The sequence below is a fragment of the Montipora foliosa genome, chromosome 4 (assembly GCF_036669935.1).
Source record: "Montipora foliosa isolate CH-2021 chromosome 4, ASM3666993v2, whole genome shotgun sequence".
In the NCBI taxonomy this organism is placed as follows: Eukaryota; Metazoa; Cnidaria; class Anthozoa; order Scleractinia; family Acroporidae; genus Montipora; species Montipora foliosa.
The window spans coordinates 19,317,580-19,332,579 of NC_090872.1; the positions used below are offsets into that span (position 1 = coordinate 19,317,580).

The window sequence follows — 15,000 nt, forward strand, 5'->3', positions numbered from 1 at the left end:
CTGCATAGTTGAATTTGCGTGGTATAAATAAACATTATTATTCTCAGATGAAACCACACTAAATTCAGCTGTGGAATTAGAAACAAATTACCCCAAAATATCAAACCATGCACACTTCTCTCACCTTACAATGGTAGAATGTATCATCACCTGTAAGGCCTACGAAGTGTGCCACATCAACCCACAATCTAATTGACCTTCTTTTTCTCAGTGTAAGAATGATGTCAGTAAGATGTGGAACAACCGCTTTAGCTCAAGAAGGGCACCCCAGGAAGGGAATGCTCACAATTATTGTAGCTCAATTCCCTCATTTGCCCTAATCCCTTCACTTAATTTGACTGTGCACCATTCTGGAGCATTTTAGAGGGCTATGTTGACCATTGCTTAATTGGCTCCTATAATGGAGATCATGTGGGTACATGTACCTAGTTGCCAAAAAGGTTTGGGAAACGTTCAGCCTCACTGTCCAACAGCACTGACCAGGTTCCTTATTGCAGAGTTGACCCAGCACTTGGTAGCATCATAATACTTACATGTAACATCCTTAAAGTGCCACTTCTTCATAGTTTGAAAGTGTGTTTGCTGATCAGGAGACCAGTGCAATTTTAAACCTTTGTTCTCGGCAGAAGATCGTTTATTGTGAGTTAAGTCATTCGTTCAATGGTCTGCCTTTTCAAACTTTAAAATCTTGCGAGAGCTGGGTCACCAAAAAAAGAGGTCAGACCCTCAACAACCTGAGGATGCAAATTGTATGTTTGCACGCATGACTGATTTTGCAACTTTGGAGTTTGGGTCTGACTATTGTCTCTCATACTACAAAAACATCCAGCTCCCTGTGACATACAGGTCATATTATTATGAATGTGAGTAATGCTGGCTGTGAAATGCCAACCTATGCTCAAGGTTGTAGTTATTTAAGTTCAAAATTTTGCAATTTGATGTTGAGTAAACAATCTTTCAAAATTTGAAGAAGACCTGCGAACTATTGATTGATGTTTACCTTCCCTGCCAGCTTTCTTTAACCAACGGTTCACTGCCGGTACTACATCAGGCTTGAAAGTTGTACTGATAGTCTGTCAATATGATAATGTGGAAGCACTCATAAGTCCCTTACCTTACTTTAAACTCTCAAAGTACAATGTGTAATAAATTTCAGTCACAAGAAATGACAAATTATCTGAAGTATGCATAATTTGTACAAATCTGCAATATTGAGGACTGTTAACTTTCTGGTAGCTATGATGTGACATAATTACTGTGTTCACATAATATTCTGGTCCCTATTATAAATTTGTGGTTTCCATTGTATTATACATGTAATTATGCAGAAATTGAATACATCTTGGTCACCTTGTCCATACTGATTGACTTTGAAGCAGTGTTCATCATATCAGCAACTATCGTTTTGTCTGTGGGAAAAAGTTATGAGATTGCCATCAAGTCTCAGAATAGCCCACAGTTAATTTCTTGTAAAAATATTCGTGGAAGCCAGCCCTTTCAACCCTAAGAGTGACGCTTGTAGATTTTACTCTGGTTGGTGCCAGATTTGACTTAGTCCATTCTACAGTCTCACCACAGAGAGAAAGCCTATGTCCCTATTACTTTTAATAACATGTATTTATCAGGTGTTAATAGCAATCTTGCTACCTGCCTTTAGTTATTAAAAAAGACAAACTAATTTTTATTGAAAAGATTGTTTTCCTGCTCTGAAACATAACCTGATCTAAAATTATTTCTGACTCAGAGCAATCAGTATTTACTAAGAAATATTTTGATGCTATCACAATGTCTTCATTAGTTGAGTGGTTGATTTCATCATCAGTGACTTGACTGTGATCCTCTGATGTTAAAAAAACAAAAGGTCAGAGTTTTAACATCAGAGGATCATAATATTTATATAAAGACAAAGGCCAGGTTAAGAAAGCACTTTTCATCAAGGCAGTGCTGCTCAGTGGTTGGGATGCTTGCCTTGAGATCTGGAGTACCCATGTTCACGACGCCCATTCTAACCACTTGTTGAATTTGTACCAAGCTCTGACAGAGTCAGGACATGTTGATTTTTAATCCTGACCACACTTGTAAATAGCTAACTGGTTTGCCTCAGGCCAGTTAGGATTCTTAACAGTTGTTGTTGTTATTGTGCTGTTCTGTCGTTTTGTGATTGTGTTTCATTGGCCCTGAAAAGCCCCTATGCGGAGACTCACTGGTCAATTAAGTATGTATGTAATTGTAAGTCTGACACTTAATTGGGATGGAGGTCTGGACCAGCTAACCTTCTATCAACTAAAATGGTCATGTGGTTTACAATCATGTGACCGATAAAGAAATCAACCACTCGGAACATTGCTGGCTACATGTACCTAAATACTGATTGCTCTGAGTCAGAAAATTTTGGTTATGCAACACATTCAATCTTGTCATTGCATATGGTATGGGATTACATGTAGAAATCTGACAACAAGATTTGATTACCTTTGAGGGAGGCATTTTTCACCCAAGCTTGTGCTGCTGGTAGGGACTTGGGATTCATTACAGCTTTCAATGCCTAAAAATAGACGGAAGAGTTGATGTGTGCAAATCCCTTTTAAATATTAATACCGGTAATTAGTTCTCTAATGTACAAAACTGCTCAAGTAGCATTGACTACTGCAATGGTCAAGACTACCTAGCTAGCTGGCAGTATTGTTGGTGCCATAGTCAAATTAATGAGCGGCAAAGCCGCACAGAGAATGAGGAGGGATGCTATTTCACATCCGCTCTCCCCATTTTCTCATGCCTACAGTACTGCCAGCTACTTTACGTCCTTCTATCAGCAGTTTTACAGAACATGTTTTACAGTTGAACCCGTCTATAACGGCCCTGTATTAAGCGGCCAGTTTTCAAAGTCCCAATTTTCTGCTCATACAAACACTCTATTTGTAACCTGTATTAGGTGGCCACCTCTATTAAGCGGCCGTGGCCATCCTGTAGCAGTCCAGTACTAGTATATATGTTTGTCTTTCTTTGTTATTTTTACCTATTAAGCGGCCACCTTTGAATGGAAACGGTAAGCCACATGTTATTTTGTGCAGTATTTTACTGTGTTTAAAATGCGATCTATCATCACTATAAAGAAATAAAATATACAAAGTTATTGTAAGCTGTTAATCAGCTGCTTAGTATAATTTGTTAACCCTTTCTAGGTGTCCGCAATGTTCTAAAGTATAGTTAGTACAAAATCATGAACGCAAAAAAAAAATCCTTTCGAACATGCATCGATCACTCTAGCCAGAAATTACTCTTCAATTGGCTTGTTCTTCAACCATGTGATGGAGAATGAATTGCCTTCAAATGTATACTCGCAAGGGATTTCTAGGCCATAACCTCCACCTCTGGTTAGTCACTTGTCCTTTACCATAACTTTCCTGTTGTTTGTTGGCCGTTTAAAAATGATATGTTTATTACACCACTAAGTTACAAGTTGGCAATTTTGTTTAAAGTATAGTTCGGTGAAAAGAGTGTTGATTGTCTTATTGTTTCCTTGCATGAAGAGCTTTTGTATGGTATGCCATTAAAATTGACATTAGACCATGCCCAGTGAGTATTTTTAGTAATCCTGTATTAAATGGCCACCAGTGTATGAAGCAGCCAGTTCCTCAAGTCCCAAGGGTGGCCGTTTATATACTATTCTGGTTTGACTGTAGTAGCTATGATCAAAGGACGCTGAAACAGATGTTTACATTAAGGATTAATCACTCACTGAAAAACTTTGATGTCCAAACCGGCCAGACTTAGTATTTTACTTTGTCTAATGCCAGACGATTTTACTCGTCAATGAGGAACCCCTGGGAGTCAATGGGTTAAACTGAGAACCTTGAGCTCTGAAACCAATGCACTTTATGCAGGAATCTCTCACCTCCTCTGCCCCACTCTTCTCCTTATCTTTCATTTCCCACAGTGTGTAATACATTGTCTGCTGGGCATCATTTGGTTCATCTGGTTCATAACCTTCTATAAATTCAAGAGAATGGAAAATTTATGTTGGCCATTTATGGTAATTTCAGGGAAGTCAAGGGAGACTGCAACAGTGATACTGGGGAATTGCTGTTTCAAAAACTATATATATACCATTTTAACAAGGCAAATTATAACTTCAGCAAAGAAGTATATACCATCATAAGGGTCCTGTCCGAGCTTTTCTTTAGCTTTAGGAAATCCTTTTGCTTGCCTGAGATGAAGTCGTAGAAATGATCTGGAAAGAAGAAATAATGGGAAACAAGACAAATCAAATAATATTGAATGGTTTTTTTAATGAAATGGAAATAAACATCTCCAGTGAGTGGTAGTAAGTTAGCCTCAACTAGAGCTGCCCTTTTTGGAGCCTGAGCAGAGTGAGTTCACAATTTCTTCAGCTAGAAATTCCTCTTTAATTAGCTCATTCTTCACGGAGAATGTATCGCCTTCAAATGCATACTTGCAAGGGATTTAAAGTCCATAACCTCCACCTCTGTTAACCATTGGCATCCAAACTGGCCATACTTAGTATTTTACTTTGTCTTACGCCAGCCGATTTTACTAGTCAATGGGGAACCCCTGGGAGTCAACGGGTTAAGCACTCACTGAAAAACTATGTCTACAATAAAACGCTTGCCCTTTACCCTAACTTTCCTGTTGTTTGTTGGTGGTTTAAAAAATGTTACATAATTATTATACCATTAAGTTACAAGTTGCCACAATAATTGTTCACTTGAAAGAGTGTTGATTGCCCTATTGTTTCCTCTCATGAAGTGTTTTTGTATGGTGTACCATTAAAATTGACATGAGACCATGCCCAGTGAGTACTTTTAGTGATCCTGTACTGAGGAGCCACCTGTATTAAGCTGCCAGTCCCTCAAGTTCCGAGGGTGGCCGTAGTATACAGTACAGGTTTGACTGTATTTTGTTTTGAAAAAGTTGAAACAGCCCAAACCTTTGGTAATAGCATTAGGCCTAAGCACTATAGTTTAGATCATGTAGGTAGAGTAAAGGTTTAGGTTTTTTCAGTTATGGTAAAACAATGGCCCCTGCAACCTGCATTTTACACCCTCCTCAATGGTGTTATAAGTCCTGCAAGTAGAATTCCTTTCTATCAAAGCCGACTCCCATTCTCGCTCTGTCAACAATAATTTAATGTTGCCACTTGAATGATAAACACACGTCAAAGCAACTTGACACAAACACTTCCACCACAACAAGACATTCACAAACCTTGTTGGATGAGGATTATTTCGCCTTGTTGGTGAAGACGGTCGACATGGAGTGAGTTCGCGAAGAGCTTTATAATTGTGCGTTGCTGAGTATGTCGTAACAAAGTGGTTACTCTTCACGCAGGGAAGTGGATTCCCAGGGTCTTCCCACATATTCTTCCAAGATTGACGCGATAGACTGCGAATTGTATCCAATTCTGTCTTCGAAATTCCATCCTTGGTTTTCTCACGATCTCTTAATTCTACCGCAGACTTGGATCGAAAACGATGGTTATGAGAGTAGTCAGGATTAGTTAAAATGTGCGTCATCTTCACATATATAAGTTCCGCTTTGAATTGAGCAAGGTTTCGAAGTCCTGTTGTAAGTTGTTTCGGTGATCTAGAATTTCATGTTTAACAGTCTACAAAGTCAAAAATTAACTCCACTTGTCGTAGAAGTCATGGAATGAGTTACATGATCGCTGCGGCGTCCCGGCATAATAAATCGATGCAAAACTGACAACAATCTATCACCTGGTAACTTTAATTTATGCTTCTTGTAATCAATAATTCAATGCAAATTTATGTGCCCTTTAAGGGAAGAGGGGAATGGTGAAAACTGAGGGGCTTTAATACTCCAAGGGAAAAAACATGGAACTATTTTTTTTTTTTTGTATTTTATTTATTTTTACTGTTTACGTTTAGTAATAACAAAAAAAATGACTACATTAGGACAACACTAAGCTACAACACACACACGCACAAACTACATTAAGGCTACCTAAGCTGATAACAACAAACTGAGAATATTAAGTTAACACGTTTCGACGAGGCCGCGAGGGTTGTGAACACTTCTGCAATACGTTATTGCCCTTGTCTACAATACTTGCCCCACTTTTGAAGATGAAAAGCCAAACTCTTTCCACTTTTTGAAATAGCAGTCTCCAACTCATAAACAGCTTTAATTCTGGAAGTACATACTCGGAGAGATGGTACGAGAGCGTTGATTCTACAATAATATACGTACTGCTTAGCAATAAGCAGGACGTGATTAAAAAACAAGAAATCGTCTTTGCGCTCCCAACTACCAAAAATTATATCCGCCTTAGTAAGCAAATCTACTTTAACACCAAGATCATTAAGCCAGTCTGAGAGATCCTTCCAGAACGAGAGAACATATTGGCAGGAAGTAAACAAGTGCTCTAGAGATTCGTCCGCATCTTCACAAAAGGAACAGTCAGATGATAGTTTTATACCAACCTTTTTCAAATAGACATTCGTTACAAAATATCTATTTAATATTTTGTACTGAAATTGTCGAGTCCTTGAATCCATTGCAACAGTGAAAGGAAGGCTATAGATCTTCTTCCAATCTAAAACGACATTAGCATATTCTGCTTCGTATTTTGATTGAGCTGTCGGTTGTTTAATAACGCTAGAGCGAAGTTCTTTGTACACGGCCTTAGAAACCACTTTGCTAAGCGCTACATTTTGACCATTCAAACAAAGTTGAGTATGGTTCTCTGAATCAAAAGGCTCTAGATTGACATTCTGATATATCTGTAAAGACTGACGATACTTTGTTGGCAAAGCATCGCACAATGCAATTAATTGGAAGGCGTCGAGAGGTGATATATCTAATTTCCAAAAATCACACCAGGGTGCCAATCCATTTTTTCCGAGCGCTAAATCACCTAATGAGATTATCCCTTTATCAACAAGTCTACGATTATAAACAGACTTACCATCAACACAAATATGCTTATTATTCCAAATAATAACTTCGGACAGTGTTTCTTGCGAAATATCGTAACTATTCATCCTACTCGCAACTGAACATTGCGCAAAGCAGCTAAGACATCCTTCGTAGAACCTCGGAAGCTTCACTCGCAATTTCTTCACATCAAAATTGCAGCTTAAAATGAATTTACCTCCAACCGATTTCAAATAATACGATAGAATGGTCTTCCAGCTTCTAGGCTCATTACTCGCGAATTTCTTACAGCATAGTATTCTCTGAGTCTTAATCATAGATTCCAAGTGTGGAGCTTTAAGACCGTTATCCTCAATGTCATTGATAAGCGTTAGACGTTTAACTTTATCTTTACCCTTCCAAATAAAATCGAAAATTAATTTATTTGCCTCAGATATAATCTCTTTGTTAAGGCTTATCATACCAGCACGATACATAAATATTGGAACTATAAATGTCTTAACGATCTGAATTCTGCTTTTAACGGTTAGGTCTCTCCACTTCCATATCTTTAATTTTATTTTGATGGAGTCGATTATTTCATTTTAGCTTCTGTTTAAGACGATAATCATATGAGAAGTATACCCCTAAGATTTTCAAGGCTTTCTTGACTTTGATATTATGCAATTCATAATCATCACTTACTGCAGGATCTCGATTACCCAAAAACATTATTTCCGATTTCTCAAAATTAATCTTGAGACCTGAAAGCAGACCGAATTCTTTTACAAGCTTAAGAAAATTAACTAGAGAGCAATCGTCCCGCAAAAAAGCTGTCAAGTCATCAGCAAAGAGTCCCATTTTGATTTCCTCATTATTAACATCGATTCCTCGAATGCTTTTGTCACTACGGAGATTGATTGCTAATATTTCCATACAAATAATGAACAGATAAGCCGAGAGGGGGTCCCCTTGTCGCACACCTCTCTGCACTTGAAAGGGTCCGGTAGAAAAACCATTATTTAAAACACAGCTCGAAATATTATTATAGAATGTATATACCCACTGTTTAAAGGACGGGCCAAAATTAAAAACAGAGAAGGCCTCAAAAATAAAGTTCCTGCTTACTGAATCAAAAGCCTTTTGAAAGTCAATAGCAATAATTTTTCCTCAATCGCTCTCACTGTATCAAACACAGTCCTTCCCTTAACATACGCGCTTTGATTATGATTTATAATTTGGGGTAATACAGTCTCTAGTCTTCTCGCAGTTGCCTTGGAACCAATTTTGACATCCACATTAATCAATGATATTGGCCTCCAATTGGAAATATTTCTTTTGTTCTTGTCTTTCTTTTCTAGTAAAGTTATAATTGCTTGTTTTTGAGAAAACATGGAACTATGGTTTCTAGTGGTTCTTTGGAAATTTTCTCGATCAACTTGAAACGTTCATATCTTAGTATTAAACGCTGGCCGGGCGAAACCAAGGTGTTTTTGTACGTGTGTGGTTGGGGGGAGGGGTCAGTAGGTCTCTTTCTTGACACATATTAGACATTCCTTTGATTTGTGTTTAACCAAGACACCGATTGAGACAAATAGCTCAACGCTAAATTTTCCAACGTCAACTTTTGCTGTTGAAACATTCCTTTCTGTGCATGTCAACTCCGATCCCCTATGTGAGTCCTTGTTTTCCACCGAGCATCTCATACTGCGCATAACAGCGCAACGTCCATTTGTTGCGATAAATCGCCCCAGTCCTTTCGCGGAAAATGACATTTTGAAGCCGAAATTGCCCCCTTGCCGTCCATTTGTCGTCTTATTGGAAATGCGCACGGTAACCCCTCCATTTTAATGGTTTTATTGACTTGTAATAGGAGTACGGAAAACATATTTTAAGGACGAAAAACGTGGGATAGTAGAAGTTGTAGTTGTAGCTGTCCAGGCGCTTACACTTATTTGCAAGATTGAGCAATTTAAAATCACTTTACTAAAAGATCATAGCACTGAAAAACAAGTAGGCTCAAGTTTTCAGAAATGTTCAATGGCTTTTGCTATATAACAACAATTTTTGCGGCTGATCAAGTTTCGAACGCTTCTCGCATAATTTGGTAAACATTTTCTTCCCCAGTTTTATACTCTTCATTTCCTTATTAGCAAGGACTCTATTAGATTTGTTAATAATTGATAATGTGAAATCGATTTTGTCGATTTTCAACTTTGTTTACTATTAGGGGGACTTTTTAATGGAGTGAGGGTGACAAACTTTGACATGCTATTGGTTAGACCCCAAACAGACCCAACCACCATGATTGGTTGAAAATAAGAGAACTGGTTATTTTCGACAATTGCCTTGCGGCATGCAGTATAATGTAAATAGACAACTCTACATTATCAATAGCAGCTGCAGCGGTATCGAATAAATGAACTAAAAGTTTCAGGTCAATAGCGACGGAACTTATATTTTCTTTTGCAAGCCCTGGAAAAGCCGTAAGTAACATTTCTTTATTCTTTTATTTAGTCCAAGAAACAAGCTTGGCCTATGCATTGATCAACATTAAGAAAGTAAAAATAAATAGTTTGTATTAATTGGACCGACTATATAACTGACAAGTTTGCCTATCTTTTTAATGGCATCATTTTAGAGAGAAGAGTTTGTTTCACTTCTTCCTTCGTTATGTTCAAACTCGTTGTCGAGGAAAGATAGTCACTGTTACAAATATCCTGACTCGAAATACCATTGAACTACTGATAATTCAGTCAACATCCTCAAGTTGTCAGGAAGCTTCAGTTTTGTCTTAATGATACTTAAGTTGTTTCTAGGCAACAAGCCCGATCAGATCGCCTTGTTCTTTGAGCAATTTATCCTCGTGGAACGTCACTGGAAAGTGAAGTTACTCCAGAAGAGCTTGTAGAAACTGCTAAATTAAAGTGCTTGGGCATGTAGCCCTCCAATGCCATGTTGATTATTTGCTACCTGTAAATGACGATAGGGAATCTGATACGGGACAGATGGAGATGTTGGTGTAGTTGTGGGTTGAAGATGTAAATTTAAAGAAGTGATATAAAAAGTGTCAACATACAAATGACATATGAATTTGTGAAACTGGATAATTAAAGGAAACACACTTTACGGCACGAAAATACAAATACCCCGGGCTTTCATTGTTACGGACACTACAGAGACTGATGAATGATTAGCGGATAGCTGACGAGTGACAAACTTTATTTAAACTCGGAAAATCATCAGTTAAGCTTTACAAGTTAAAAACTAAAACTATTTACAACTGCTTTACATGATTGCCATGTGGGAATCCGATAGGGTGTATGCCTTCCTCAAGTTTCACTCAAATTGATCAACAGATTCAACATTCTTTAAGCTAGTGGGCAAGTTATTCCATAATATGGCCCCGCTATTGGAGAAGCTTGAAGTTCGCTTTAAATATAATTAGTTCAGTCTCGGTTTTGGCAAAGGCAGTTTTCCCTCAGTGTTTCTCAGGTTGCCACGGTAATTAGAGTAATACTGAGTAAAGACGTTGCAGATAATCCGAAGCATGTCCATTCACTGTCTTATACATCATTAAGGCTTCCGTTTCTTTCGTCGAATAGCCCTTCCCAGTTAAGTAAGTATTACTGTAGCTGCACGATTCTGCAATTTTTGGAGCTTGTCACTCAGGTAGCCACGTCACTCAAACAGTCCCAAACCGGGCTACAATAATCGAAATATGGCAAAATAAGCCGTTATAAATTTGAATGGCAGTTTCTTTCGGAATAAAGGGTTGCAAACGTTTGAGGGCACCTACAGCTGAGGATACTCTCTAGCATATTTCTTCAACTTGTTTGCACCAAGTAAGTTGAGCATGTATGGTAACGCCTAAGGAATGGGTATGTTCAACCTTCTTACTGATTTGTTCGTCAATTCTTATTTCAAGACTTACTGCGGCAGTCTCATTCATTTTGGACAGATATGTAATCTCTTCCTTGACCCAATAATCATTAGTTCAGTTTTGGCAACGTTTAAACTGAGCTTGTTGGCTTTCAGCCAGCAGCTCAGGTACTCAGTTCAGGGATCAAGGCTTGTTTGATTTCAGTTAACGTTTTAGCCGATAGTGTAATGTTTGTCACTGTAATCAGCAAACATCCTTAGCGTAGCGGCCCGCTGGCAGTTGGGGAGATCATTAATATAAATTAGAAATAGCAAAAGGCCCAGTATACTGCCCTGTGGTAGGCCGCACCTGAGATCGCGAGCAGTTGATAGCTTGACGTTGACATCACATCTTTGGGTTCGGCCACTTAGGTGCGACAGGAACCACCTGATAGCTGCCTGGTCAAAACCCAAGAATGACCTATCTCGTGATCAATGATGTCGAATGCCTTAGCAAGGTCAATGAAAACGACATGACTACACGTACGAGCGAAAGTGCTAGCTGGCAAAATATGAGAAACGTAAACTATCTAACAGACAACAAGAAATACTAATTAGCATGAAACGGAACACTACCTTAACGCAAGTAATTAACAAATAAACACTGTAGATAGCGACAGGCTAAGATATTACAGAGCTGTCAAGGAAAATCATATAGCAACGGACATGTATCAGTATTTAGTTTTTCAATAAGTTTCCAATTTCACTATAAATCACCCACTTTGTCAGACTTTATATAACGTTTATTTTCGCCTGCATTCCATCCGCTTATTTTCCGAATTGCAAAATAAGGCGTATATGACGAACTATCCAGTTTAGTTGCGTATTCGAAGACGGCTCGCACTACGCATTATGCGTCTTGCAACCTTGCAATCTTTATACCAGACGAATTTAAGAGACGCAGAAAAAATGTTTGCCCAAGTTTGTGCCAGACGGATTATGCGTCTTAAATAGATATTCCCGTCTTAACACTAGACGGACTGAACATGAGAGACGCATAATTCGTCTGGAAGTCTGCTATTGAATAAACGTTGTGAGTTACCGTGACGGCGTTACAGATGGCATCAAAGGTTCAAAATGCGGTCTTTAATTTTACCTTCAGTAGACTCAAGTTCTGATGGCTTTTCACAGCAAACCTACAGGCTACAAACAAAAAGTACCAGAACAAGAGGTAAATTAACGATAAAGTTTACTTTACTATTTTGAAAAAGAAAGTTAGGAAGACTGACCATCGCAGTTCGCAGAAATCAAAGAATATCTTGACAATTTACGTGATTGACTGTTGAAAACGTCTATTAACTGACTTCATTTTAATTTTACCTTATAGATATTGCCTCGTTTGTTCACCCCAAACAAGGCTCGTCGAGCTAACGACTGGCTACAGTCTGGTAAATACAGCTACGATGGTAGGTTAATCGCTATTGGCTGGTAGATTAGGCGTAAGATTGTCGGTGCTGAGGGTCTGTTTTTTCTCACTGGTCACTCGGAAAAATACCACAATATTCTCTTATGTCTCGCTTTAACATGTGAAAGGTTTTGTAAATTAGCCTTTTCTTTGTTAGGGACAAGAGTGCAGTCCATGCATGCATCAGCATTGTTCACTCATTTTGACGCAAGACTGCGTGTTAGACTTGGATTTATCTCTTTTTTCAGCGAGCGAGTAAGCAGCGGGAGAAATACTCTAGCGCACCCATGCGCATGTCTCCTTGCTTGCACCATTGAAATGATCTGAAATTGGCGACTAACGAGTGTGGACTCTGTTGAATATACTTTGAAAAATGAAACAAACAATCCCAAAATTCCATACCAGTCATCCCTCAGTTTCTGTTGAGAGGAATATATTTTGTTAATGCAAGCCTTCCTGTTAGTTTACCTTTTTACCATTTTTGTTGTTGTTTCGTCAGAAAAAATAAATGCACTCAAAAATCTTTGGGCAAAAGAAGAAGAAAGACAAGCTACCAACAAGGTACGATGAATCAGTAATTTACCTAGTAGATCCAGTGCTGACACTTGAAAGGAGATGGCAGCAGTCAGCAGTCATAGTCACTACCTTCAAACGTTTGAGTCTAATGGGTCAGTTATGTATTACAAAAGCGTGTTTCAAAGCGTTTTCGTTTTGGCCAGTTCAAAAGTATAAACGTTGTTCAGTGCCGTTCAGCGGTCGAAAACAGCGTCGAGAAGAGCAAAGCACAAACGATTTTCTTGTAAATCCTTGGTGTAAGTTTAACTATAGCATATATTAGGAGACTAATAACCGAGCAGCAGCTCGACTGCTACACGTTGCCACATCTTTGGCCAACATCTAATTTATTGATCTATAACTCACCAAAAGACCTAGGACGTCATGATCATTCAGCGTGTTGGAAACCTGGCTTAATTATAGCCTGCGTAGCGAGCGTTTCTGTGTTTGAGGAGAGCTCGGGAGAGATTCTTCCGCATTCTTGGGGAGTCAGGGAGTCAGGGTGGTTTAGTGGTCATCAACCGTGCCTCCCACCTCTATGACCCAGGTTCAACTCTGGCCTCGGGTCGTATGTGGGCTGAGTTTCAGTCGATCTCAATCTGACTCTGAGGGTTTTTCTCCGGGTACTCCGGTTTTCCTCCCTCCTCAAAATCGACTCCCGGCCTATTCCATCAGGCTGTGGTGCTGTGCTCCGAGGTCATACATGGGTCGTGTTCAGGGGCCGAGCGCCTAGCCGGCAGCACAGCTCCTTCGGCCCGACCTCGTTGAGCTGCGCCCTTAGTAATTCAGTCTCCGACTGCCAGAAAGGGCGATTAGCAGATCACATATTTTTTTTCTTACTTAGAGCACGAAAACATCTCTTCGAACAGCCTGCTGAACGCGACATCTTTGGTCCAATAGTAACCACAGACGTGCAAGTTTTCATTCCAGTAATCGAGAGGTTAAGCATGACGTTTACAGCCAACGGCGGGCTCCTGCTTTTCATATTAAAAAGCGTGAAAATTATCTCATTTTAACTTGTCTCGTTCTTTTGAGAACTTGCTTGATGTCTGGACCTAACAGGACAGAAATGAGCTAATGTCAAGCAGGGTTCTTACTTTTTTGGCAAAACCCTAATTTCACTCCCGACGTTTGCTGTTTGACATAAACGTCATGCTTAACCTCTCTAGTGTCTTATTTGTGTGTATGTGTACTTGTCTGTTATTATGTTCTGTATTGAATGTGATCTAGGATCCCCTTGTAATTTAGCTGACACTCAGGCTCAAGGGTGAATAACCTCATCCTGAACGTGCAATTGATCAATCAATCAACCCGCAGATTTTGATAGTTCAGTTTCAGAGCAGTGGGCATTGCAATCGCACCGGCTGTCCTGGGTTTCTGTGTTTTGTTCAAGGCTGGATTTTTTCAAATTTCAGGCTGGTAATAAGCCCCCACCCTCCCCCCCCCCCTCCTTCCAAATAGTTTCATATCCTCAGTTCCAGTATATGAATTTTATGTTACACAAGATAGGTTGGCAGGCAAATTGATATGGTAATTGTCTGACACCCAAACCTGTCAGGAAAAGCTGATGTGTCAACCGATTTGTCATTGACTTTCAGCAGCAAGCAGTTAATTGAATTTTCCATGACATGCATTTTTATTGCAGGTTTTGAAGGAGAGTTTTAAACCTAAGATGGTGCCCCGTATTCGTATTTGGCTGAACGAGGCCCAAGCCGATGGTTAGTGGCGAACATTTTTCTGCTTAGACAAAAGGGAAAAAATTTGCTACACATGATGATTATGCAAAAATCTGGGGGGGGGGGGGGGTAAAAAAGAGGTGTATTATGGAATTGTGCAAGTAGTGAATACTTGAAAAGGTCACGGTCAACTTAAGAGAAGAGGTCCCGGATTAATTCTACGCACGCGCATGAGCAGTTAGCGCCTCGGCCGGTTTTGGGCGAAAGTAAAATAAGCCTTTTAATGAATCCGAGAGAATGATGATAAGGTTTCGCTCTCTTCTCTTCCATCGACGACAAGGGACGAAAGGAGAGAGAAAGAGAGGGCCATCTATATGGGTTGAATTTGATGATACAGTAATAAAAGCCAGTTTGGAGTTCTTAAAAACACACGTCCGCATGCGGATCAAAAATGGATAACTTAAAACAAATATTTGTCTTACTTCAAATTACAGAGAAAAAGGCAGTCATGAAGTTATTTCGTTCCATGGCCAATGACCATCCCTT

General features: G+C 39.2%; 2 protein-coding genes across 4 annotated transcripts in view; one reads left to right on the forward strand and one right to left on the reverse strand.

Annotated features, from left to right (window-relative positions):
• The window catches only part of LOC138000178 (uncharacterized), an 8,465-nt gene extending 2,715 nt beyond the window's left edge, over positions 1 to 5,750 (reverse strand). Inside the window, exons 1-6 of the mRNA XM_068846400.1 lie at positions 5,227 to 5,750; positions 4,152 to 4,231; positions 3,896 to 3,990; positions 2,473 to 2,545; positions 1,351 to 1,409; positions 1,001 to 1,073 (exon numbers count right to left, since the gene is read on the reverse strand). Coding sequence (XP_068702501.1) covers positions 1,001 to 1,073; positions 1,351 to 1,409; positions 2,473 to 2,545; positions 3,896 to 3,990; positions 4,152 to 4,231; positions 5,227 to 5,534 — 688 coding nt within the window. The 5' untranslated portion in view covers positions 5,535 to 5,750. The remainder of the gene's footprint in view (positions 1 to 1,000; positions 1,074 to 1,350; positions 1,410 to 2,472; positions 2,546 to 3,895; positions 3,991 to 4,151; positions 4,232 to 5,226) is intronic.
• A 2,956-nt stretch (positions 5,751 to 8,706) lies between these two features.
• Positions 8,707 to 15,000, forward strand: part of LOC137999064 (uncharacterized) — an 8,884-nt gene continuing 2,590 nt past the window's right edge. The window contains exons 1-6 of one of the 3 annotated variants that reach the window (XM_068844891.1): positions 8,707 to 8,730; positions 11,924 to 11,989; positions 12,146 to 12,224; positions 12,723 to 12,784; positions 14,424 to 14,496; positions 14,949 to 15,000. The exon at positions 14,949 to 15,000 is cut by the window's right edge and continues 2,590 nt beyond it. In XM_068844891.1, the coding sequence (XP_068700992.1) occupies positions 8,722 to 8,730; positions 11,924 to 11,989; positions 12,146 to 12,224; positions 12,723 to 12,784; positions 14,424 to 14,496; positions 14,949 to 15,000 (341 nt within the window). In that variant the 5' untranslated portion in view covers positions 8,707 to 8,721. Of the gene's footprint in view, positions 8,731 to 9,262; positions 9,384 to 11,920; positions 11,990 to 12,145; positions 12,225 to 12,722; positions 12,785 to 14,423; positions 14,497 to 14,948 lie in introns of those variants that run through there. The other 2 variants (XM_068844892.1, XM_068844893.1) reach the window with 2 other exon arrangements.